Consider the following 26616-nt stretch of genomic DNA (forward strand, 5'->3'; position numbering starts at 1 on the left):
CTATCCCTATCATTCCTTGATAAGAGTCCAAATGGCCAAACAGGTTCAGATAAGGTAAACAGTGATTCAGATCTTTTCCCATTCCTCTTAACAAACCTCTCTCAAATGTTTGTAAGTGTGGGTGATCTTTAAATTCACTTGCCTCTGCACTTCTGGGTTGCTGCTGAGACAGAATGTGAGATTACCACAAGAAAGGCTGTCTTGAGTATTTTTGGCCCAGCTGGAACCAGAAAGCTCTAGAAATCTCTGTTTTTATAAGATTTCCCAATCACTTGGTTTTTGGTGGTGTTTTTGTTTTGTTTTTTGCTGTCTTTCTGCAGAATGCTCTCTCACTGAATAGCACCAGACGCTAATAGAAAGGGCTACACAGTTTCCTCTGGAAAAAGGACATTTTTAAAACAGCTGAGCAAATATTAAACATGCAACAATCCTCACAAAACATAATGGGGTGTAGGGACTGCTTTTAGCAGTCAAAACTGGCTTCTTAAACTCAGTTGACAATGGGAAATGGTGCCCTCAAATGTCCATTATTTGTTTTCTGATGATTCAGTTAGTGAGTCTACTTGTGTACACAGAATTTTTTTTCCTCACACCAGTCTCACATATGCAGGGTTCATGCTACATAATTTGGGAGAGTTCAGTAAAGCGTGTACAGTACAGGGTCAAGGTACACATCAGACTCCTGGACAACACTTGCAAAATAGCACCTAACAACACCAGCTAAGGAAGGGCAGAAACAAAGTCCCTCATCTCCCACAGGAGCAGGCAGAATGAGAGGGGACACTGTTAATACAACCTACCTATCAGATGCTAAAATTGAACCAGCATCTGATTTCACACAGCAGGTGCAAATTGCACCAACAGGAACATGTGATTATAAGAATAGCCATATTGGGTCAGACCAATGGTCCATCTAGCCCAGTATCCTGTCTTCTGACAGTGGCCAATGCCAGCTGCTTCTGAGGGAATAACTGAACAGGTAATCAAGTGATCCATTCCAAGTTTCTGGCAAACGGAGGCTAGGGACACCACATACCCATCCTGGCTAATAACCACTGATGGACCTATCCTCCATGAACTTATCTAGTTATAGTCTTAGTCAACCTGTGGCACTCTGTGGCTGATGTTGTGAAGGCTGAGTGTTGTGAAGAAATGTTTGTTTTAAACCTGTTGCCTATTAATGTCATGTAGTGACCCATAGTTCTTATGAGAAGGAGTAAACAACACTTCTTACGGTGCACATTGGCACTAAAACACAGGCAATGGTTTCAGCACAGCGCTAGAGACAAAATGTAAACTGAAGGCCTGAGCCTCTACCTAATGTGTAAGAAAAGAGTGCTCTGTTCAGAAACAGGATGTGTGATGCTGTTAGAGAGAGGCTAGTATTGAACTCCTTTTTCAAGCTGACCCAGGTGAGTGCATTATCTATGTTGAAAAGAGAGGATTGGATTCCAGTTCACTTCAACATGAGACAGAGAAAAGTCAGGAGAAAAGGCCTATGTGCGCTTATGGTAATTGGAAGGAGTTTATGTAACACAATAGTATCAAACAGGTGCTTATTTCCTGAACATATTTAAACAGCTGTTTCATTTTGTGTGCACCCGCCCTGCGTGGTGTCAGTTAAATTCCAATTACTCCCAACTTACACTGAAAAATTTAAAAATACCCATCCTCTAAAGTTACTTGATAATATATTTATTAGTATAAGAGATTAAACTGCTAACCATCTGAAAGAATAAGTAATTAAAAGGATTTTCATACATTTTAGACACTATACACACAGTTGTCATAAGTCTTCTTTAGTTGGGTTAAAAGGAAGCAAGTCTGATGCACTTTTAGCTCTTGAGTCTATAGGACATTCAAAAAAAGCTACTTTTTAAAAAATACCAATTAAAGGAGACATATACTACTAAACAATCCCAAGTATGACAGTACATTTAAAAATAAATATAGAAATATAAACAGAAGTCTAAAAGTAGTCATGATACCTTGTGTTTCATGGCAATACAGGACTCTTGCCCTTTTAACCGGGAAGAGTTCTCTACACAAAAGCAAAATCAGAACCATTATGACTAACTTTGAGATGCACATTTTGATAACAGCGAAAGCATGCTTGACAAATATTGTTTAGGAGGATCTCTCACAACCTTGTATGGGAGACTAGATAAGCATGATTGAAGTACAGTACCACCAACTTGCAAGGAATCCTGATAGTCCCAGATTGTTTGAGGTCTAAGTACCCCCAGTGAGATTTCCATTACAAAAAAAATCCAAGTTCACTTAATCAGCAAGCACTATAATTTCAACATCTCAAACATTTTGGTCAGTAAAAGTAATCCAATACACCAATTAATTTAGGACAAATTTAAAACAAACAGGATTTGGCACATGCTAGAACAGACTTCCTTCCTTAAGAGGTGAAATACATATTTGAACAGATACAAGCTTGAGAAATGAGACCAAAATAGCATTGTTTTAACAGATGTACAGTACAAGATTTGCTGTCAATATTCAAATTCCAGCAGCATGCGTGGGTGTACTAGGCTGGTTGAGACCTATAGTCGAACAAAGCCATCCTGCAAAATCCACTTCCTCAGCTTCAGATCTCTTAATGAAAACATGAATCTATAATATAGAGATGGAAAGAAAGAATGAGCTAAAGAACAAGATAAGGGGACGCAGACAAACAGTTAAACATTAAAAATAATTAACACGGAAATAAAACTTAGTCTAATTTACTTTCACCATTCATGTTTGTCCTTTTATTTTGCATTGTACTCAACATGATTTGATGAGAACAGATTAGTTCATTTCATTTTTTAGATCTTCTACGCTAGTATAATGAAGCAATATGTGTTGCAAAACATTCTCGAAGAACTGTCATGTGACATGTATAATTGTTTGATTACAAAGAATCACCTTAGTATGCAGTACGTTTGAGTCACAATTATCCAAGATAGGTATCATACAATGCACTAAGTATTATGCCTTCATACATAGTGCTACATTTCTGCTAAATTAAGTGATGGAAATTATCCTGTTACCTCTTCACATCCATGATTTACGGTTGGGAGAGAGGAAGTCATAATTCATCTTCCCTTTCTGCTGCAGACTGAGGCCCTGATCTTGCAAGTTACTTTGCATGAAGTGAATGGAGTCTGCCCAAGCAGAGTAATTTGCAGGATTAGGGACCATGTGCTGCAAATTCGCTACATCCTTGATGTTAGCTCTTCTAAAAATACTCTGGTAAAAAAAGGGAAGCTGGATGTTCCTCCAAAACAGTCCAAGATGTTCCAGGAGATAATGACCAGCCACAGTAAAGGAACATGGACTTACTGTCTCTTCCTCTGAAGATAAATTTATTAAATATATTGGTTAATTACTAAATTAAAGCAAAGACCATTCTGTTTGCAGCTCATTTAAATAGTGAAAGGGAAGTTTAAGAGGTAAATAATCTGTCCTTGTAATTAATATCAGAAAGATGTTTCTATTAAGATACTGGTTTTAAAAAAATGACAGGACCTATCATCACCCAAATTAAGGACCTAAAACTGCTGGATCCTCAGTCCTGCTAAGGTCGCAGTGACCCACTAGAATAGTGCAGTGACCTTAAAGCTGCCTTTGTAGGGTAGTTGAGGATTCTTGCAGTGAGGGAGGATCCTGAAATAGCCACCTTTTATGTCAACTCTTCCTGGCCAAGGAGGTGGGGAGGCTGTTCTTAGGGCAGGAAGGAACAGAGCTGGAGCCTGATGCCATCCACCAAATCCAGGTTGGCAGAATTTTCCTTAGGAGACTCTTCGAACTAATTTGTGCTAGGAGCCAGTTTGGTGCCCTACTGGCCACAGGGTCACAACAAGTGAAGAAATGGCTTACACCAATGTTTGCCTCCCTCTGCTTAGGTGAGCTCAGAATTCTACCTGGGCTCTTCTGAAGGACCAAACCTCAGAGCTACAGTACTGGGTTATTTAATAAGGACCAGAATCTCTTAACTGAGCAAAGAGCTTTTACTCACCATGAGTTGCTTCAAATCTGCTCTCTCGGCTGGATTTTTTATTAAGCTAAGAAAACATAAAATGTTAATAGAAAATGTCAAAGGTATTGAGTAATTTTCTCTGGTCAAGGACAGGCTTTACCAGCAGGTTGTGCTGAACAATTTTTCAGTGTCCTAGGTGAGTTTTTCTTATTGCACCCCTAAGCATTATAGTGGTGCAATTCCCACTGATTATACATTTATGGGTCTAAGCAGTTACCGTTTTTTTAGGTGTTCATAAATGGGTAGTAAAATTCACTCTAGGCTGTAACTTCATATATGAAATTATCCTGGTCCTTGTGCTTATGTGTGGTCTTGTGGGGGCAGGAATACATGACAGGAACCCAACTGGCAAGGATTCCTGGGATTTCTGTGTTAAACAATTTTCAGTCTGCAAAATATGGATGTTTCCACGCCTGAAAATCCCTTCCCGCAACATCATCCTTCTGACCAAGGGGGGACCCCTTTTGAGCCTCCCAGCTGGAAGGAGCTGGTGGCACTGTTGTGTTGTGTCAATGTCCCCTACTCCCCTTGGGAGCTGAAAATGCTGCAGCTCCAGTTAGTCAAGACACTTCAGCCCTAAGAACCAAGAAATAAGATTCTGGGGTTGTTAAATACAAGTTAAAAATTAAACAATTTTTCAGGTGTAAAATTTCCATAGGAAATGAATCCACACAGAAAACACCCAGTTTGCTACAAGTTTGATTATTGGAGTACCCACAGGGAACACAAATTTTGCATAACTGGGGAAAGTTCTAGTGTAAATAATTATGGCTGTAAGCACTACACCCAGCAGTAAGAGTGTACAGGATCAGGCCCCAAGTTTGTACCGTATTCCCTTTTGCAGTTGACATTACATAAAGACCACTGAGTCCTGACTATGTGAAAACATTTGTCCACAGCTTCACAAAGTAGCAGCGTTCACATTTGAAGAAAGAACTACTCTCTTAGCTTTAGGATCCTTTTGAAGCAAATACATTTTCTGACTAAAAGCAAAACTGATGTCCCACATATGGTCCCCTGGAAGCTTAATCACCTCATAAAACACTCACCATTTGTTGACAAAATCTTGAAATTCAGGACTGAAAACACCACTGGGCAATTTTGGAGGAGGCTGGAAATGAAATCAATGGTAGATTAACGCAAAAGGAATGAGTGATGCTCTTACATCTCAAGGAGTTGATTAGTTGTGTGTTACAAGTCTGTATGTAGCTTGTTGGGCCCAGCGGTGTAACCGCAACACTATCTGTGCTGTCCTTCACGGCTGAGGCATTGGAGCAAGGACCAGATGACTCTTGCTTTCTGACCAGTGGAGATTAAATACACGGACACGTGATTTCAGAGAGGAAACCTGCTATCCTACTACACTTTACAATCAACACTGGCCAATTTTTGGAATGGCATTAGCAATGGCTGAACTATAGGTGCTCAGGGGACAGCTGGCTTAAGGGGAAATGTTACCATATTGTGTATTATACAAACTGGGACACTCTCCATTTGAACATTTAGAGAGAAGTTTTTCCCACCTCCTGTGAGAGCGCAGGCGAAGAGGAAAAGAGCTTCTCCACTTTGTGACCCAGTACAGTGGAGTCATTGTGCTCCGTGAATCCATGAACTCTGAGGGCTAGTGTTGCTTCATGCACTAGTCTCTGCAGAGGAGGTGGGGCCAAAGCTCCACCCCAAGTCCACAATGGCCAGCAGATCTGACTGGCTGCAGAAGGGAATGCAAGTTGCACCTGCTTACACTAGGATTCTTCCCTCACATTTCCTGCTGTTGCCACAGCTGGTACAGCTCTGCCGATGGCAGCCAAATAAGGAGCGCTCAGGTAGACAAGATGCTGCCATTTTAAGTTCTGTGTTTTCTAACCCTGCCTAGGATGAGTCCATGTGACACATTTAACTAGAGGCTTCCTGAGTCTCTCGCTAGGGTGGGGCTACTCCCAGCTGTCCCTAATGATAGGCAGTGATTCAATGCTATAGTCCAATCTTAACTTATTGAGTGTCTTTATTCAAAGAAGAAAGCAGCACTCCCACCTGCATTACTAAACAGAAGGAAGAGTCTGTTTTCAGAAAGCTACAAATGAACACTGTAATGTCGCCATGTTAGTTATATGCTCCGCACCGCAGTTCCCTTCTCTGGAAATTTTACCTGCTGACGACGGACCCAGATGCTGTTAAGCACCATGCACAGCTCACGTTAATGTTTCTATGTATAGCTGCCAACAATGAGGGCTTCAAGCAGCCTTACAGCAACTGTGTACTGTCTAATTCGATTTGTATCGCCATCCTCTAGTGGGGGTACGGGGAGAGGCCATTTACATATCTTTATTTGCATAACATTTCTAGCCTAATTTAAATATCCTGCCACAGGGAATTAGTACAGTCAGTTCTGAATTAAAAATCTTTAGCTAAAATCCAAGCATTTTGGTAAGACAAGAGTTATTTTATATAAAGGTGGGTAGACAGTGCTTTCTCCTCCATGTTGTTAACGTCTGGATTAGAGTTAAATCTACACACTTACACTAGTGAGTAACTTAATGCACATGAGTAGCCCTATTGAACTCAATGGGCCTACTCTTATGCACAGTCAGGGCCTTAATGTATTACGTAAGCCAAAACCAGCTGTATTTCAAGAATAAAAACATATACTTAGAGTTTCCATGGCAATGCGTGTGCACACATTTACTATGGAATGAGACGTGTTTGCAGGGGTCATGGACTTGGCAGCAAGTCAGATTTTGAAACTTTTTTATATCTATAGCTAATGGATTACAAACATGAAACATCAGTAAAAGACAGAAGGCATTTTATGTGAGGATGATGAAAATACAAGTGTGTACACACATACACATTCATTTGTATCCATAATAATGCCACTCTCTATCCCAGTGTCTGAAGACTCAATGCAGCTAGGAATAAGAGCTGAAGCAAAATATCAGCCTTGATGTTTTAACATCCTCATTTTCAGTCCAAAGCGTAAGATTCTGCAATGACACCCAGTGTTAAGTCTGCTCGACTGACCCAAGGAGAGGTATTGTAAAGCTCTCTGAAATAAGAGCATGAGAGAAGTTCTGTCTTTTAGAAACAGATGCTGTAGCCCAGTAGTTCTCAAACTTTTGTACTGATGACCCCTTTCACATAGCAAGCCTCTGAGTGTGACCCCCCCCCCTTATAAAGATATAAAAATGTGTTTTTAATTTAACACCATTATAAATGCTGGAGGCAAAGCGGGGTTTGGGGTGGAAGCTGACAGCTCGCGACCCCCCATGTAATAACCTCACGACCTCCTGAGGGGTCCCAACCCCCAGTTTGAGAACCCCTGCAGTAGCATAACAGTAACCCAGGTAAAATCTAGTACTCAAGAAGAACCAAACATCAATGCTGACTGGTAATTATGAGTGTCCTAGAAATGCCTATACATGAATCACCAGTCATCATATTTAATTTCTTTGACTTTGGTAGTTAGTAGTTTGTTGATCCCTTGGTACTGGGATTTCTCTTGTTCTTTATGGCAGGTCAGCCCTTGCCAGCACATAGAAGAAGATACAATGAAGATACAAGCACTGGAATTATGAGAGTTTAGCTGTAGTTGGGGAATTCAGTGAAAATCTTGGTAACGAGTTTTAACAGGCATTTTTGTCCTAAAACACAAAACCACACTTCAAAATTGACACAATCTAATGTTGTAACTAAACTCTATTTTAGAGAGAGAACAATTATAGCGGTAAAACAAAGACAGGGATAGTTATGCAGGCACTTGATATTACTCTTTGCCATCCTCTCTCCTAACTACATGTGTCATTGGAAAGCCACAGACCTATTTAAAGGCTAATCTTCGGTTACAATAGATTACACCAAATTTATCCCAGGTGTAACTTCTAGAGCCCTGCAAATCCATGGATATCAGCTTTATATCCGTGGATATCTGCAGACCATTTTTGCGGATTGTGGATCGGATGCTGATACAAATTTTGTATCTACACGGGGCTCTAATAACTTCATTCAAGCCAGTGCATTTGCACCAGGGATGAGCTAAGAAGCTTGGCTTACAATATACACTAAACAAAAAAAACCAACCTTAAATATGGACCCCAAAATCTTGAATTAACAGTTTAAAAGGGAGTTCCGATAGATGTAAACAGCTGTTTACCTCATTGACGATGTAGTCCAGAAGTTCAAAGATTGCCATTGGAGGCCTGCTGTCTGGTCCATAGGCTACAAATGGATGATATATTTTGAAAAATAAACCAGACTGTTTGTAAAATAAGGTAGAAATACATTCAGTCTGACAATACTACGGTTTTGCTCTTTCAAACACACTGTCCCATTGGGGAAGGGTACAGGCACAGCTCTGTTGAACAAAGGCAGCAAATTTCTAATAGCTTCTTTCTGGGATCTCCATGAAGCTGGAAGGAGACAGCGTGAATCCGGCTTTCCCTCTTCTCCCCACCCCCTCACCCTACCTTTGGGCTATGTATTGCTCCCATCAACCCCATCCAGCTTTCACATGCTATACTGCATCAGTCACTTACAGCTCATTGGTCGGCCAGGTGTTCTTTGCCTGGGTGAAGTCTCAGAAACTGGAGAATCTCCCTCCACAGGGCAGCCAAACATCAGCTCCAGCTCCTTGGAATCAGGAGGGGGAATTGGGTATCTGCCAATGGCCATTTCTACCAGTGACAATCCCATACTCCAGATGTCTGACTGCACTGAATAATGAGTACCTTGGAGTCTTTCCGGCTACGAAAAGAAAAGCCAAAACATTGTAAGAGGTAAGAAAACCACACACTGCAATAACCTGGAAAGAGTGATGGATAAAATAAACACGTGAGCATATGAATATGACTTTTTAAAAAATCATTATGGCTGTCAAGGAGTCCATAACTGACTTTTTAAAAGTGTCTGGAATCTGAACTCTCATCAGTTCCATAAACCTCAGGTACTTTGATCTTTAACAATTAAAGACCATCATTACAATTTAAAAATAAACATTGAATTGAATCACTAACTGTCAGTAGCACAACTCAGATACCCAATTCAGTTAAATTTATAGACGTTTACCTTTAATGAAGTATTTAAAACATTTTGTTAATGGTGATTTACTACTTTTTGCAACAGAAAATACTAGTGTTTGAGCTAGTATCTTAGTATTGCAATAGAATCCATTGCTAGAACTCACATGTAAATTGAAAAAATAAGAAAATAGAAGTTATTTTGGGGCAATCAAGGATTCACTCCTTTCCGAAAGAAAGAAAGAAAGAAAGAAAGGGGGAAACTTTAAAGATTTTCTAAATGTCACAAGGCAAGCTGGCCTTTTAAGGAGGTTCAAGGTCCAGCCTCTACCTACGTCAGAGTTCTGTCCGGAAGACAGGCAATCTGAGACGGACAACTCTCCAAGCCTGAAGAAGAGCTCTGTGGTAAGCTCAAAAACTTGTCACTATCACCAACAGAAATTGGTCCAATCAAGGATATTACCTCCCCTGCCTTAGCTCTCCAGGGCACACGAAAAATGTAGACTGTGCAGTAGTGCATTTTGCAAAAGCCTTAAATTCCACTTGGCTTTCCATTGCACTGTTGCATAGCCCACAGTTCCCATACCCAGTCCCAGAATGACTCTGTTCTGGGCAGAAACTAGGCACAGAACAGAAGCTGGACACTGAACCCCTCAAAAGGCCAACTTTCCTGTGACACAATGAAACTGGGGCTTGAACACATCGGTGTGTATCTATTTACTGTATTTCAAAGGAGTAACTTGCCAACTGTGGGCTGTATAGCATGACTCAGGAGAGGTGAAATATACCACAGCTCCTGTAGTTAATGAATAAGCAAACAGTTAGCATTTGTTCATGAGTATTAAAATACTATTTAAAAATATTTGTTCTTATACAATTTCAATGACTCAACTAAGTTTTTTTAAATAAAAGGAAAACCTTATCACTGTGGAGAATGTACTTATTACTCAACAATAAATTCCAATTTCAGATGTTTCTTTTTCAAAATACTTATTTTACTTCTGAAGAAAACATTTAAATTATTTGAAAGGTTTTTCAAAAGAGAGAGTCTGTCCTATTCAAACATATGTTCGGCTTGTAAAATGTAGTGTGTAGGTTTCCTGGAGTGCTTTATTGACGAGTGTAAAAACAATGTAGGAAAATATTTCAAATAGTTTCCATGTGGGATGGGCACATACATTTCAACATCTGAATGGTTTTGAAACATTATCGGGATTGTGTTCTGCTTAGGAAAGCTTAGAGCACAGAAGGGACAAAGAGAAAAAAATCTCATGTAGATGAAAAATGCAGTATATATGGTATACACACTCATGCCAACCTACCCTTTCAGCAAGTGGGAAGCATGTAGGTCAGAGCCTCTCTAACAGATGACACATCAACTAAAAATATGGTTTTGTTTTTTAAAATTGAATCATACATTGGGGGAAATGAAACATGTATTTCAGGTATAGTCACACTAACTAGTCCAGCCATTCCAACAAAAATCACTTGAAAAGGTTCTCAGGATGTCCATGCGAACAGTGTATAAAATGCAAACACAGACTGAAATATACAGTCAGTTACTGCACTTGCTTTATTAGTATTGTGTGGCCAAAAAAAACCAAAACAGTGGTAAAGACTGAAAACACTCTCCCTCTTGTCGTTTTAGTGTATAAAATTAGTCCACATGGTTCCCATACATGTTTTTCTTTGAGAAGGCTCAATACAAAATGTCATTTGCCCTTTTCCCCCCCTCTTTATTGAGCCTTAAGTTCTCCAGAAGAGCAAAGACTCGAATGAACACATTTAGGCACTCATACCTCGAAAACTGAGTTTACAGTCTCATATTCCTATAGGATGTCAGAGTGGTCTATAGCCATTAAACCCTTTAACCAATGACAACTTTGAACCACTATGACAAGTGTAACTGGTATTTTATTAAACCACACACTATTTCTGGGAGTTCATACTTAGACCTTCTCCAATGTCCCAGCTGAGCTGGGGCCAAAGCCCTTTTAGAATAACTACCAGATTTTGGGCAGTAAGGAAGCCACCCCAAAGGCGGATAAATTCTAGAGTTTGCTAGATTATTAGATGAAAAACAAAAGTGAATGAATGAGATGTAGCCGGCAGCATGGAAGTAGCCATGAAAATGACCTTTATGGCACTAAGTGCATCAAAACCACATGTAGTGGACAGGAGACAGAAAATAGCTCCATGTTAATCTCACTGTAGTGAGACATCAAAATCAGGTGTTGTGTGCAAAATGATCATGATCCAGCAAAGCCTTTTCGCCCATAGTTTGAAAAACAGTGCTCAGAGAGACACTGTGCAGTATCAGTAATTGCCTGCAAAAGAATGAACTTCAAACACTACTGCAGAGAACAAGCAGATTCACCACCATGATTTGATCTCTGAAATACAATGTCGTTGGACCAAGCTATACCTTCAACCTGTGGAAGTGACGTGTCAGTGGAAACTGAAGCTATGCGACACTTTGTTCCTCAAGTGTTCCTGATCAGAAGAAAAATAGAAACAAAAACACCAGCGCCCGGGGCAAAAAGTGAGGAGCTGTGACAATTTTTTGCCGTTTAACAGCACCCACAAATCTCAAGTTTGCAACATAAATTGCTGGTTCACTTCTAATCTGACACCCACCCCAGATGACAAATGGAGAAGACAGTATCCTGAAAAGCAGGATCCATTCTAAGTAGAATGAGAAGTATAGCTCCCCCCACCCTCCTTTGTTTTTAGGTCCAGCCTTAATTTCATAGCTACTGAAGAAACTCTGAAAGCCCTAGCTTTATGAGTTAATAGAATCTGCATTAAATTGACAAATGCCATCATACATTAGAGTGAAAGATCCACAATTCATGTTCGTGCTGGTTGCCACATGATACACTGTGCTTCTTTAAATAGCACTTTATTCCTGAATACTAGTTTTCAGAAGAGAACACCCACTAAGGTAGTTCCACACTAGCCACTAAGCTGGGGCAGGCAAACTTTTTGGGCTGAGGGCCACATCTGGGTGGGGAAATTGTATGCAGGGCCAGGGCAGGGGGTTGGTGTGCGGGAGGGAGTGTGGGGTGAAGGAAGGGGTTAAGGGCAAGGGATTAGGGCAGAGGAGGGGTGCGGAGTGCGCTCAGGGCAGGGGGTTGGAGTGCAGGAGGGGTGCAGGGTGTACAAGGGGGCTCAGGGCAGGGGGTTGGGGTGCAGGAGGGGTGCAGGGTGTACAAGGGGGCTCAGGGCAGGGGGTTGGGGTGCAGGAGGGGTGCGGAGTGTGGCAGGGGGTTGGGGTCCACAGGGGTGCAGGGTACAGCAAGGAGCTCAGGGAAGGGAGTTGGGGGGTGGAGTACAGGAGGGCTTCGGGCTCCAGCCTGGCACCGCTTACCTCAAGCGGCTCCAGGGTGGCAGCCTCGTGCATCGGGGCCAGGGCAGGCTCCCTGCATGCCTGCCCCGTCCCTGTGCCACTCCCAGAAGCGCTGCGGCCCCTGGCGGGGGGAGGGGGGGAGGCAGAGGCTCCGCGTGCACTGCCCTTGCTGTGCCTCCAGGTACCTCCCCTGAAGATTCCATTGGCCGCGGTTCCCCATTCCCAGCCAGTGGGAGCTGCGGAGGGCAGTGCCTGGAGGCAAGGGCAACGCATGGAGCCCTCTGCCCCCCACACACACCCCCAGGGGCCGAAGGGACGTGGTGCTGGCGGCGCTGCAGGCTGGATCCAAAGCGCTGAGGGGCCAAATCCGGTCCACGGGCCGTAGTTTGCCCACCCCTGCACTAAGCCTTGTCTACATGAACCTTTTCCCCATTACTATAACTGGTTTAACTCACCCTATGATAGAAATGGTAGAAGCACTTGTGTAGACAGCATCCTGCCTAGGCTGGCAATTGTAGCAACTGAGAGAAATTTTGGGGTGTGGGATAGGGAAAAGGACTTGTGTCAGGAGAACAAACTCTACACGCTTTTTTTGGAGATGCATGTACACAAAACCCCAAAGCATTAGCTCATTGGATTTTGCAATGCAGATGCATCAGCATCTCTTTTGCAATGTCAGAAGACTCCAAGTCATCAGTCACGCATTGCAACAAATCCATTTTTGAACTTTGATGTGATACTTGAATACTTCAGTGAGGCAGTGAGTAATAATTGTCAATAACCATAGTGACAGCAGTAGTGATTTCACCGAAAACTATACCACAATGCATAGTAAACTCAAAGCTAAAAGAGCTGTACTTACAGACATGTAGGACCGCGTCCCAACAAATGAGTTTGCCATTGAATCTATCAGTTGTCCACTGACACCAAAATCACAAAGTTTGATTTCACCTCTAGAGTTTACCAAAATGTTAGATGGTTTAACATCTGGAAAAAAAATGTATGGATGAAATAGATAGATATATAAAATTGGAATATTTGACAATGAAAGTAACATGAAAGGTGGGAGTAACCATGTGCTTCCCTTTGTTCTCCTTTTAACTTCCAATCTGATTCCCTTCCTCTCCCTGGAAGGTACAACAGGTTTGTGTTTAAGTTTAAATCTCATTCAGAATTGCCTGTTTTTCCAATGTATGTTTTGTAGTGTCTACAACATTCTTGTGAGGACTTTCACATTCGGGTCTCAGACATGCTAATATGTACTTTCAAACTGAACTCCAGTTTGATGGCCTTTTTTTTGCGCCAAGGTATATTCAATAAAAAATCATTAATAATCTATACATTTTAGTTTACTGGGTCATTAAATGAAATGCAACCCTGTGTCCTATCATCCCAAACTGATAAAAAATATCTGTGTGTGTGTGTAAAAAAGCAATTTCTTATCTTTAGCAAATAAACTCAAACAAAGTAAATGGGCTATTTTAAACTGAGACCAATTCTGATACTGAAACACTGCATTAAATTAAATGTTTGTTTGGTTTGAGATCAAGTTTACCTGAGATGGAAGAAAAACTGGTTGAGCTTTTACATTCAGCACTACTTCTCTAAATAGCAACCTAATGCAGGTCTTTGGTAACTAGGCAACTAATTACCAACTATTTATGCATGCTAAAGTGCTGGGAGCATTTCTTTTAATCTTTTTGTTGTAGGTATAAGAAGTTTCTCAATATATTTGACTACTTTTCCAGAGTCATTAGCAATGAATTACAGGGTTTATGAAACAGGCAGCCACATTTGCAAAGAATGCCACCAATGAGGGTTGTTGTTTTTTTTAAAAGGTTATTATAAATTGGTTTGGACTGAGGGAGGAACTGAACTTTCACAATTCCTGTTTGTGCATCTGTGACCCCAGAGCACACTGACTGTAACTCCTTGTTCCTTACCATATTCTCCTCACTCAAATCTAAGCACTACTCAAGAGGTAGGTGGGGAAAGATTTGTGCTGACAAATTCTTTTCTATACATTGCATTTTAACTGGATACAAAATACTCTGTGCCATTAGCAAGCAGACAGTACTTAGATAGCAGGTGATGAGGCCTTGGAAATACCTAAAATGGATAGATTAGACACAGCCTAAAATAGCTTTCAGGAAGTTGGATGCTTCACCGCAAGCTGGGCAAACACAGTATGCACAGCATTCTTGAAGCAGAATCTTTTCCGTTTTATACACTTCTGCTGCACGTTTTAGCAGCTCCCACCCCAAGCACATTTTCTTCCACATTTTAGTTCAGAATTTATATAAAGCATACTCCAGGCAGCTTGCAACACATCCTCGAAGGAGTCAGTGTGCAGTTCATGTCTGTAGCAGGGTAATCTTGGAAAGCTGATGCTAACAGCACCCCAAAACAGGGAAGGCTCTGTGTAAAAGGTTACACTTGATTTGAAGAGAGAGGTACAGACCAGGAAACAGAGGTGGAGGGTATATTTTTAGAAGTAATTGATTTTTTACTTCTAAAAGAAACAGACCAGAAATGTTGTTTGCCTTTTGAAATTCTCGTTGCTGTTTCTGGTTCCAAGCATCACCGCTTTAGCACAGGTCACTTGAAGATGCCCAGACACACTGAGAAGTGCTTTTTCAATGCCTCGCAGGGCTCCTGGAGCTCAGCTACAGTAGCATCAATCCAGCGTTAACTACACAGAACTCAGCAGTAGCTTTAAGTCGCAGAAAATCCACACACTGACCTAATGTGGGGCCACGTACAGCCTGGCCCCAAGATCTCAAGATGGAGGGGATGCTGCACACAGGACTCTCTCCCCTCGTGCAGAGAAGAGGAGCTCAGCTGCCTTCACAGCTCAGTCTCCTTCCCCGCCTCATAGGGCCCCAAGAGGATATCCACAGGGACGCATCCCATTCCCAGCCCCATGGAGTTCACCTTGGAAAGAGAATACACCTACTGCTTTACCAGGGAGCCTTTTTTGCAACACAGATTTCCCCTAATGGGAGGGAACAGCTCCTGCGGGAGTCCTTGGTAGTATGACTCCCCTGGTGCCAGGCCTCAGTGCAGGCAGAGATCCTTGGAGTCCATTGTGGGCTCAGGGCCAGACTTGCAGCCAATTCCAGGCGGGGGTAAACCCCACCTCCACAACAGAACAACTGAGGGGATTCTACACAACGGGAGCCTCAAGGAGATTTCCTCCCCCTTAGCTAGGTCACTGCCCACTGACTGTAGGAGGGATCTCCTCCATGTCCCTGGTCTCTCTCTGCAGTAAATCTTTAAGCTTGAAATTCCACTCGTTAGCAGGGTTACCATATGTCCAGGTCTTCCCGGACATCGCTTTTTTTTTTTTTTTTTTTATTCTCCACCCTCCGTCCGGGTGGGTTTTTCGAATAAGAGGCAATGTCTGGGATTTTTGCAGCTGAGAAAGAGCAATCTCTGCACCCCGACTGGTCCCTCCCACCCGAGCCCAGGCTCCCAGCGCTGGGGAGGGGGAGAAGCCCACAGGGAGGTGCTGACTGATGGCTGTTGCTGCATCCCAAGTCAATGCCAGCCGTCCTACCACCGTGACAGGGAGCGACACTTCCCCCCACCTCCAGGGTGAGGCCCCAGGTACCCCTTCCAGCACCCCAAGGCACCCCTCTCCAGTACACACATACCTCCGGCACCCTCAACTGTACCCTCCCCCCATCCAGCAGTGTCCTCTTTTTGGGAACCTGAAGCAGGATAACCCTAGTCATAAGAAAGCAGCAGCCATGGACCAGCACTTTGGGGCCAGCAGTGCGAGGTTACAAAAACTCCTGGCTACCCAAGGATTTTCAGACAAGGCTTGTTAGCCTTGTTTTGGTTTTTGTTTTGGGACAGGTGAGGGTGCGAATGTTCAAGTCACAGCAGCCCCTGGAAAAATGCTGAATGCCATATTTAGTTTAGCTATATTTATGCATGTACCCACCAGTGCGGTACGTAATGCAGGCACAGACGAAATTTTAAAAAACCTATCGTGATCTCATTTGACAGCTCTTGCTGAGCAGCACAAACATTCCATCTTCATCTTTTCACGGCAAAAGAAACAATTAAAATGTCAACGTTCCGTTGTCAGTGAACTTCTACCAGTGCTTCTGGTGCTCGGATACAAGCTGGGATACAGGTTGTTTCTGAAGGCTTAAACTTGCATGTGTTTTTCTACTGACAGCTCTGATAATCACAGTGTAGCTCTTACAATAACCCAGCAAACCCTGGACTTTGAAATAAAGCCTGCCATGCTTTGAGCAATGTCAATGTCTCCTTAAAGCTTCTGATTCGGACGAGAACATGATGTTTGGAACTCCACTGCCCACCCCTCAACCTCTGTAAACAGGTTACTCCTAAGCGGCTTCTCTGCAGCCAGTATTTTCCCAACGCAACTTATATTGCCCAAATGGAACGAGCATGTCAAATGGAAGCATTTGGCTGTGACACTGAGGGAAAGGACAACCGCCTGGAGATCAGTCCCAGGCTCTGTGCTATCACACAGAAGAGCTGGCCAGCGTGTGCTGCAGGAGCCATGTACTCAACCCTTGGAGAAGGTGAAAGGGAATGTTGCGTGTCACTTAACATCAATCCCTCCAGACAACTGAGGAACGGAGCTGAGCATTCCCAGCCAGTCCTCTCAAGACAAAAAGATGGATATACAACACTGAAGAGACAAGGGTGCTAAATAGAGCGATTCATAAGCAAGGCCATAAGGAGCCACTATGGTCATCGAGTCTGACTTCCTGTATAACACAGGCCATAGAACTTCCCTGAGTTAATTCAAGTTTGAGCTAGAGCATATCTTTAAAAATATATCCAATCTTGACTTACACATTTTCAGTTTTGAATAATCCACCATAACTGTCAGTACATTGTTCTAACGGTTAATTACCCTCACTGCTAAAAATGTGCATCTTATTTCCAGTGGGGGTCTTCAGGGTTTATGGGGATGTGAAGTAACCTCCTTATAACCTCATCCTCTGCACACACCCCTCAGCCACACACACAGTCACGTAAAAGAATAAAAACCCTGTATACCACCATGCAAGTGATTTTCTTGCTGCATTAAAGGCATTCACTAGGAATGGACAAAGAAAATATATTTGCCTTATAGCACAACTATTGATAATTGTCAGCCATCTGACTATAGTTCAGGTCAAAGGGTTATCAATAGGCTTATCAGAAATCAAATTTATTTTATTTTTTTATATAATTTTGATGGGTAATATGGATTTTTAAGCATTTTTTTCTATTTTTATTGATTTGATTTTTCAGAATTGCAGGAAGTTATTAGGGAGATCAGACAAGAATTATTCAATCACAGTAGATGTTGAGAGTCAAAAAGTTAAAGCTTTATAACCATTAAAAAACAAATTGGGAGGAGGGATAGCTCAGTGATTTGAGCATTGGCCTGCTGACCCCAGGGTTGTGAGTTTAATCCTTGCGGGGGCCATTTAGGGATCGGGGGGAACTATCAGGGGCAGTACTTGGTCCTGCTAGTGAAGGCAGGGGACTGGACTGAATGACCTTTCAAGGTCCCTTCCAGCTCTATGTGATAGGTATATCTCCATATATTATTATTAACATCACCTGTCAAAATATACAAAGTATCCAAAATCAGACTCTAATAAGTCCTCAAAAGCAGCATTTTTCTTACTTTGCCTAGCTGTAAATGTCAATTATAATTGATGGAAATAATTTTAACTTAATGTGGGTGGTGGGTGGGTGTGGGTGTGTACAGTGACATTGACCAATAAAAATCTAATCGTTCCAAGACTAGTTATAAAAATCTGTTTGTTCATCCTTGCCACAAGTTCTCTACACAGGGAACTTATCTAATCCACCTAGTCCAGTATCACGTGTCTGACACCGGCCAATGCTGGCTGCTTCAAAGTACGTAAAATTCCCCAAATACATCTAGTGCATGCTATGAAAGTATAGTTGATAGCAATTGGAATTTTGTCCTGGCTCATCTGGAGGTGCTATTTGCTATGTTTATTCACGTACTGATGGTTTATTTAAAAACAAAACAAACAAAAACCAATAAAAGTATCATGTCATTTGTCTTAATATTCTGCAACAAGAATAGTCACAGTATGGACATTTGTTTCCTTATCATTTGGAGCCTTTTTATTCTGGTATTATGGGAGAGTATATGTACCTTTATCACACCTCCGCTTACTCCTTGCAAATGAGTCCTAATCCTCTTAGCCTGGTAAACTCTTCACACTACCTGCCTCTCCTTTCCTCTTCCCTAGCCATCCTTGCCTCATGTCCATTGGATTTAATTCTTTCTTTCCAAAGTTTTCCCAGTTTTCCTTTTAGAGAGGAGGACCAAACTAAACACAGCATTCCAAATGAGTTAAGCTAACTAAAGGCATAACATTTTCCATTCTCCTCTTAATGCACTCTAATGACTTCTTCACGGCCATAATGATGCCTGAATAGTTTTCCTGAAAGGTCACAGCTAGTTCAGGATCCACCTGTGTCTCTAAGGGTATATCTGCACAGCCCACGTTACAGTGTAGACATGCTTTATCGCCGGGGAGAGCTCTCCTGGCGACCAAAAATAACCACCCCAAATGAGGGGTGGTAGCCTTATCGCTGGGAGCACGGCTCCCGGCAACAAAGCGCTGTCTATACTGGTGCTTTTCAGCGCTAACAACTGTTGTCGCTCAGGGGGCTGTTTTTTCACACCCCTGAACAACTAAAGTTTAAGCGCTGAAAGTGGCAGTGTAGACACAGCCTGTGTAGTATAAGCTGAGCCTCCCAGCGTAGCTATGCTCAATGTCAGGTTGTTTAGTTACCTAGTTGCACTTGGTCTCTCTGCAGGTCTTTATCATTCGTCCTGCTTTTGACTAATCTAACTAATTTTGTGTCACCAACAAGTTTTGCCTTTCCCCTTCATTCTCCTTCTGCAGGTCAGCATTATTACTACTATTTATTTGTGTTCGAGTAATGCCTAGAAGTCAGGGCCCCATTCTGCTAGGTACTGGAAAGTGCTATGGACCAACTACGCTAGCTCTGGACTTCGGGAGCACTCTAGTGTTAACATCTTATGACAAAACACCTTGTTTGTAAAAAAAATGTAGGAGTGTCTTTTGTAGTGTTGCCACCACGTTCCTTTGTTCTATTGCCCAGCAATGCTGCAGAGTCAGTTACGCTGACCAACAGTAGCTGCAGCCAACTACTTTAATGCAATGTGCGCGCTATATGGCCTACAGTTTCCAAGTACCTATGATTCCTCTTAAGCAGATATACCCTAATTCCACCCAATCTCCAAAAGATAGCAATGGTGCAATGTGATCCAAAAAACACAGTCCAGAAAAATTAAAGGACACAAGCACATAGCTTAGGCCCATAACGTTGATTCTGTATTTCACTTTACCTGCAAATAGATATTATCCTGAATGTTTTGTTTAGATCATAGAAGATCAGGGTTGGATGGGGCCTCAGGAGATCATCTAGTCCAACCCCCTGGTCAAAGTAGGACCAATCTCCAGACAGTTTTGTTTTGGTTTTTTTACCCCAGTTCTCTAAATGGCCCCCTCAAGGATTGAACTCATAACCCTGGGTTTAGCAGGCCAATGTTCAAACCACTGAGATATCCCTCCCTCAAAGAAAGAGAAAGCACGTGCCTGCAGCTCAAGGGAGGGAAGGGGCGTAGTTTTATTTTCCAGCACTGCAGGGAAGGTTTAAAATAACCATACTACACAGAATTAAATGCAAAGTTGCAAAAACTGTGACAAGAACATCTGATTTATAAAGCACATTCTGTATTAATAAATGTTATTAGTGCAGCTGAGCCCGAACCAGAGGCTTGAATCTGAACATCTTTGACTGTGTGTGAAGGAGCAAAGGAATTTGATTAAAAATCTTTACATCCAAACTTGCCTCTTATGTTTTTTCTCTTGGTTCGGATCAAAACCTGAAGGGGTCTATTTTCTGGACCAAGTATGAATGGGTCACAAACCATGACAACTAAAAACTATTCTTACAAGGTTCAGGCCCAAGACAGCAGAGATGCATTTGTGAAGCCATATTTTTGTAGAAAGTCACTTGATTGCTGTAATCTTACAATATCAGCATAGTTGCCAGGGATTATTTGCTGGAGAGATAATACACATGTTGCAATTTGAAATAGGACCATTTGGGGACTTTCATTCCACAGTGGGAGTTCACATTTTGTATCTCACCATTAAGGGAACTTAACTTGTACAATACATGCCTGATTATATACACCATCTACTTTAAATAGCTGACACTTTTTGCGGTGTGTGACAGGATCTTAGGCCTAGTCTGCACTACTGACTTGTGATGGCATAGCTACGCCGGTCAGGGTTGCGAAGAGCTATGACAGAGCGGTGCCAACAAAAGCCCCCAGTGTAGATGAAGCTATATTGGCAAGACTGTGCTTTTACCAGTATAGCTTATTTTGCTTGGGGGAACTGGAATAAGCTATACCAGCAAAACTGCACTTTTACTGGCAACAAGGTGCATCCACACTAGGAGCGCTTTGCTGGTATAATATAACAGTAAGCAAAGTGCTCCTAGCGTAGACATGGCCTAAGTTTTCCCAAGCAGTTTAGTTTGCTTGGACTCTCCTTTATTTAGTACCCCAGCTCCAGGTCCATATGCAACTAGGGGCTCTTTATTCAAGACAGAGATCAAGGAAGTCTCAGGAAATGGGACCATTTCCAAATAGGAGTTAGAAAGCTACTTTAACTTTAAAAATCAGCCAAGTGCCTTAGAAAGCAGGATGAAGGGGTAGAGGTGGGGCATGAAGTCAGCCTCAAAGGGTCCCTCTAAGTCACGTGGTCAATACACTGAGGACTGAACTGGATCCTCCAGAGCTGCTGCTGCTTCAGCTAAAGAGCCAACGCTCCTTAACTGGTCGGGGATCAGTCTGGAAAACCGAGTGCTACTCTTCCAAGCTCTGCCCATCGGAGACACCAGTCGTGGCAGACTGTACAAGCTCTAATCATGCATGTTCTCTAGGCTCCTGGTGCTTGGCTTGCCCTTGGTAGGATCTGAATACACGAAGGGGCTCTGCCTTCGCTGGGCTTCTTGGGTTTGGCTTCCCCTTGATGAGCCTCAGATGTTCCACTGGGGTTTGTGAGCTTGACTCCCTCTTGGGAGGGAGGTGGAGATGCCCAGCTGGGCTCTGCTAGGTTACTCCTTTACTGGGTATGTATATGGGTAGGAGTGGCTGTATCTACCAAAGTATCTACTCACTCCTGGGGCCAAATGGGCTGTTACTCACAGTAGATTTGGGCAGATCTTCCTCCATACATGCTTTGATGAGCAATTAAATTGTAAGGACCCACCAAAACAAACGAGCAGGCTTCACACCTCAGAATTATTTCAGGTTGTGCAAACAGGCAGCCGTCACAGCATCACTTAGTTTCAAAAACGTGACCCAAGTGTATCCCAGCAACAACGGCTAGAGAGACAACCTTTTTTAAATTAACTGATTCTTAGAATCCAGAGAACAAGGAAGGAGTGTGGAAAAGGTGCCACTACACCTTAGGCCCGTGTACTAGTTCAATCCACGCCCTGCCAGTGTCATCTTCTCTTCTACTACACTACTCTAAGCACTGCCTGCTTTATTTCTATGAGGTGACACTGCCAGTGAGGAGCCAAACATCAGAAAGCAGGGATCACTTCATAAATGACACAATCAGCCCCTTCACATCAACTGACTGATTGATGCTTCATATCTAGCACTGCTAAGCCAGAAAGTCAGCGTCCTCAATGCACTCCCAAAAATCAGTCATCAAAGCTATTCAATAGGTCACCAACCAGGACAATGAAACACGTTGGCATTCGCTTTAAGACATACATTCAAAAGATCGTAAATCTTTAACATCAACTTGAGAAAGAAAGCTTCATTGTAGGCCTGATCCAAAGCACACTGATGTCTATGAAAATACTCCCTTTAACCATAATGGTTTTAGATTAATCCCTCATTCTACTCCTTGCAGCATTCACAGAGCTCCCATGGAGAGATGCAATTCTCACCATGTCCTAACTGTGAAATAGAACTTTTTAAAATCAACTTTTAATTAAAAAACTTCTGCTATTGAGTGTGTTATATGGCAGCCACCAGAGGAGTGAAAAGTGACACCTGTTTGTGACCGTAATAGAATGGAGGCTCAGGTTTCAGAGTAGCAACCATGTTAGTCTGTATCCACAAAAAGAACAGGAGTACTTGTGGCACCTTAGAAACTAACAAATTTATTTGAGCATAAACTTTCATTGGCTACAGCCCACTTTATCGGATGCATAGAATGGAACATATAGTGAGGAGATACATATACACATACAGAGAACATGAAAAAGGTGGGAGTTGCCCTACCAACTAAGAGGCTAATTAAGATGAGCAATTATCAGCAGGAGGGGGAAAAATTTTTGTAGTGATAATCAAGATGGCCCATTTCAGACAGTTTGACAAGAAGTGTGAGGATACTTAACATGGGGAAATAGATTCAATGTGTATAATGGCTCAGCCATTCCCAGTCTCTATTCAAGCCTAAATTGATGGTATCCAGTTTACACATCAACAAGAAACTGCTGAACTTGAATTAGAGTCTGTTTTTGAAGCTTTTCTGTTGCAAGACTGCCACCTGTAAGTCTGTTACTGAGTGACCAGAGAGATTGAAGTGTTGTCCTACTGGTTTTTTAATGTTATGATTCCTGATGTCAGATTTGTATCCATTTATTCTTTTGCATAGAGACTGTCCGGTTTGATTATCACTACAGAAATTGTTGTTTTTTTCTCCTGCTGATAATTGCTCATCTTAATTAATTAGCCTCTTAGAGTTGGTAGGGGAACTCCCACCTTTTTATGGTGTGTGTGTGTGTGTGTGTGTGTTTGTGTGTGTGTGTGTGTGTGTGTGTGTGTGTGAGATAATATCCTCACTATATGTTCAATTCTATGCATCCGATGAAGTGGGCTGTAGCCCACGAAAGCTTATGCTCAAATAAATGGAGGCTCAGTATCAGAGACAGCAAGTGAGATTACATCCAGCTTTATTGGGGATTTAAAAACAAAAGGACATCTGTAGCTTCTTGATATGTACCAACAAATTCAAACAGCAGACTACTTATTCAAATTATTTAAAATGTTTTTCACTGCACTTTAACAGTGGTTTGCCATCTCTCATATTGATTTCCACTATTCCACTAACACCAGCATCCCAAGATAATGACTGGCAGCAGGAGGTCCACAAGTGCTAATATTAGCAAAAGTTAATTTTAAAACTAAGTTTCAGAGTTTATAAGTAGGAAGAAGCACATCCCACCATGTGAGTTTTCAGTGTGTTGAGTAGAAAAGGCTGGGTACAGAGTACTGTTCAACAGAAACCTAGGTTTTGTGGTGTCCCAGGTGAAGTATCTCGACCCAACCTGTGGCACAATTTAACTCCGAAAAGAGACACGAGTTTTTACACTGCTGACTAGATTCTTACTTAAAGGTGGTGTCAAACTAGAAAGGAGGTGGTGGTTGGTTCTCAGATCCAGATTTTCGTGGGGCTCAGGTTCAGTTAGGTACTGTAAAACAACACTAGCTATTCTCACCAGATCTCTACCCCCTTGGACATAAATCCTATGAAAATGCTGGGTTTTGAGAGATTCTCAATGTAGCTGAACAATTAGCAGAAAATAGGCCCCTTCCGGTTTTGGAATGGTAAGGTGGGTTTGGATCTGAGCCCACCAACAACAAATGAAAAGATCTGGATCTGGCCCATGCCAACAACAAATAAAGGAACCACCATCATCACTTGCCCCAGGCAACCAGGCACAGATCCCAAAGCCCTTTTTAGAGCAGTAGTTGCATAGTGCTGAGCAGCTCCATGTGGTAAGGCTTTTGCTTATGAAAATGTCCTGTGAGACTGTGTCAAACTAGGGAAATGTAGTCTAGATTAAATTACTATAAAGTGGGTGCACAACTACTTGAATGACCATGCTCAAACAATAGTTCTCAATGGTTCACTGTCAAACTGGAAGGGTGACTCTTGTGGGGTCCTGCAGGGGTCAGTCCTGGGTCCAGTACTATTCAATATTTTCATTAATTACTTGGATAATGCAGTGGAAAGCATCTTTATAAAATCTGCAGATGACACCACGTTGGGAGAGGTTGCAAATACTTTGGAGGACAGGATTAGAATTCAAAATGACCTTGACAAATTGGAGAATTGGTCTGAATTCAACAAGATTAAATTCAATAAATATAAATGCAAAGTACTTCACTTAGGGGGAAAAAAAATCAAATGCACAACGACAAAATGGGGAATAACTAGCTAGATGGTGGCACTGCTGAAAAGCATCTGTGGGTTATAGTGGATCACAAATTGAACATGAGTCAACAACATGATGCAGTTGCGAAAAAGGCTAATATTCTGGGGTGCATTAACAGAAGGGTTGTACATAAGACGCAGGAGGTGACCCACTCTATTAGTTACTGGTGCGGCCTCAGCTGGAGAACTGTGTGCAGTGCTGGGCACCACACTTTGTCTACATTTTTCCTAAACTGGAGAGAGTCCAGAGCAGAGCAACTAATGTGGTAAAAGGATTAGAAAACCTGACCTATGAGGAAACGTAAAAAAAAAAAAAGGCCATATTTAGTCTTGAGAAATAAAAACTGAATGGGGACTGATAACAGCCTTCAAATACGTTAAGGACTGTTATAAAGAGGACAGTGATCATCTGTTTTCCATTTTTAAGAACAGGTTAGAGCAGGGGTCGGCAACTTTTCAGAAGTGGTGTGCTAAGTCTTCATTTAGTCACTCTAATTTAAGGATTTGCGTGCCAGTAATACATTTTAACATTTTTAGAAGGTCTCTTTCTATAAGTCTATAATATATAACTAAAACTACTGTTGTGTGTAAAGTAAATAAGGTTTTTAAAATGTTTAAGAAGCTTCATTTAAAATTAAATTAAAATGCAGAGCCCCCTGGACCGGTGGCCAGGACCCGGGCAGCATGAATGCCACTGAAAAATCAGCTCACATGCCGCCTTTGGCACACATGCCATAGGTTGCCTACCCATGGGTTAGACAAACATGTCAGGGACTTGGTCCTGCCTCAGTGCAGGAGGCTGGATTTGATGACCTCTCAAGGTCCTTTCCAGGCCTACATTTCTATGATTTCTACAAAGGATCAAGGGCAAAATTTTCAAAAATGCTTACAAGACTTTGGAGCCTAAATCCCATTGACTTTCAATGAGACTTTGGCTTCTAAGTCATTGTTGAAAATAATACTTGGCTTTTAAGTCATTTTGGAGCTTTTGAAAATGCAGCCTGTATCTCCATCAGAACAGAGGTCAGCTCAAAAATATACCAATGACAAAAACATGCGAGTCTTAATGTTGCAAAACAAACAAAAACAACAAAGTCTCAAAACCAAAACAACCCCCTCAAACAACCCCTCCTGAAAATCACTACTACCACCAAACAAAACAGAAAAAAAAACCACACTACTATATTGTTCATTTTATTCTCCTTCTTCCCCACACCCATCATTATAATATTTAAATACTGAAGGATCAAATTTAGCACTGTCATAAGAGGCTGCAACTCCGCTGATGTCAAAGGAGTTATGCCATTGCTGACCTAGGTGTTGAGAGCGTGCAAGCGTCACATTTTTGGTCTGCCCTAAAACAGCGGGTCTCTTTTCCAAGAAACCTTGCTAAGTGCTAAACTAAGAACCACATTCCTTTGCAGCTACCATCAGAAATCCATATGAAGTCCCTCCTACCTCCTTGGCCGAAGCCTATATTCAACTGTTAGTAAAACCCAAAAGAGAACATGTAATAAATGCTGTCTATTGCATCATGTTTGAAGTGGTTCTTCAATCTGTCACACCTACGTGTGTTCCTACTAATCCTTTCTTGGGTTTGCTAACAACCACATATCAAGTGACTAGTCTGATGAATGGAGTATTTTTATAACCAAAAGTCTGTGGAATCCTAAATGATGCAAGAGACTAGCTGAATGGTCACTACTGATAACTACATTGTGTAATCACTGCAATGAGCCGAGGCAACAAAAACGTAGAGCAAGCAAGCCATCTTGGGTGCGTAATTTACAGTGACATAAGAAACTACAGAATGTTTTATTTCACAAACGCCATTTCTGATTTATTAGGACATACAGACAATTAAAAACCAGCTGGATTTAAAAGGCTAAGGTAAAAGATGCAGGAAACAATATGGGTGTT

The 26616-nt window shown here is 42.0% G+C and overlaps 1 protein-coding gene across 3 annotated transcripts in view; it reads right to left on the bottom strand.

Annotated features, from left to right (window-relative positions):
* Positions 1–1679: 1679 nt before the first annotated feature.
* Positions 1680–26616, bottom strand: part of MAP2K1 (mitogen-activated protein kinase kinase 1) — a 74155-nt gene continuing 49218 nt past the window's right edge. For all 3 annotated transcript variants that reach the window (XM_044979974.1, XM_044979972.1, XM_044979973.1), the window contains 6 exons: positions 13254–13378; positions 8563–8770; positions 8181–8245; positions 5083–5144; positions 4013–4058; positions 1680–2625 (listed from right to left, as the gene is read on the bottom strand). In XM_044979974.1, the coding sequence (XP_044835909.1) occupies positions 2512–2625; positions 4013–4058; positions 5083–5144; positions 8181–8245; positions 8563–8770; positions 13254–13378 (620 nt within the window). In that variant the 3' untranslated portion in view covers positions 1680–2511. The remainder of the gene's footprint in view (positions 2626–4012; positions 4059–5082; positions 5145–8180; positions 8246–8562; positions 8771–13253; positions 13379–26616) is intronic.

This window comes from Mauremys mutica, chromosome 11 (assembly GCF_020497125.1).
Source record: "Mauremys mutica isolate MM-2020 ecotype Southern chromosome 11, ASM2049712v1, whole genome shotgun sequence".
Classification (NCBI taxonomy): domain Eukaryota; kingdom Metazoa; phylum Chordata; order Testudines; family Geoemydidae; genus Mauremys; species Mauremys mutica.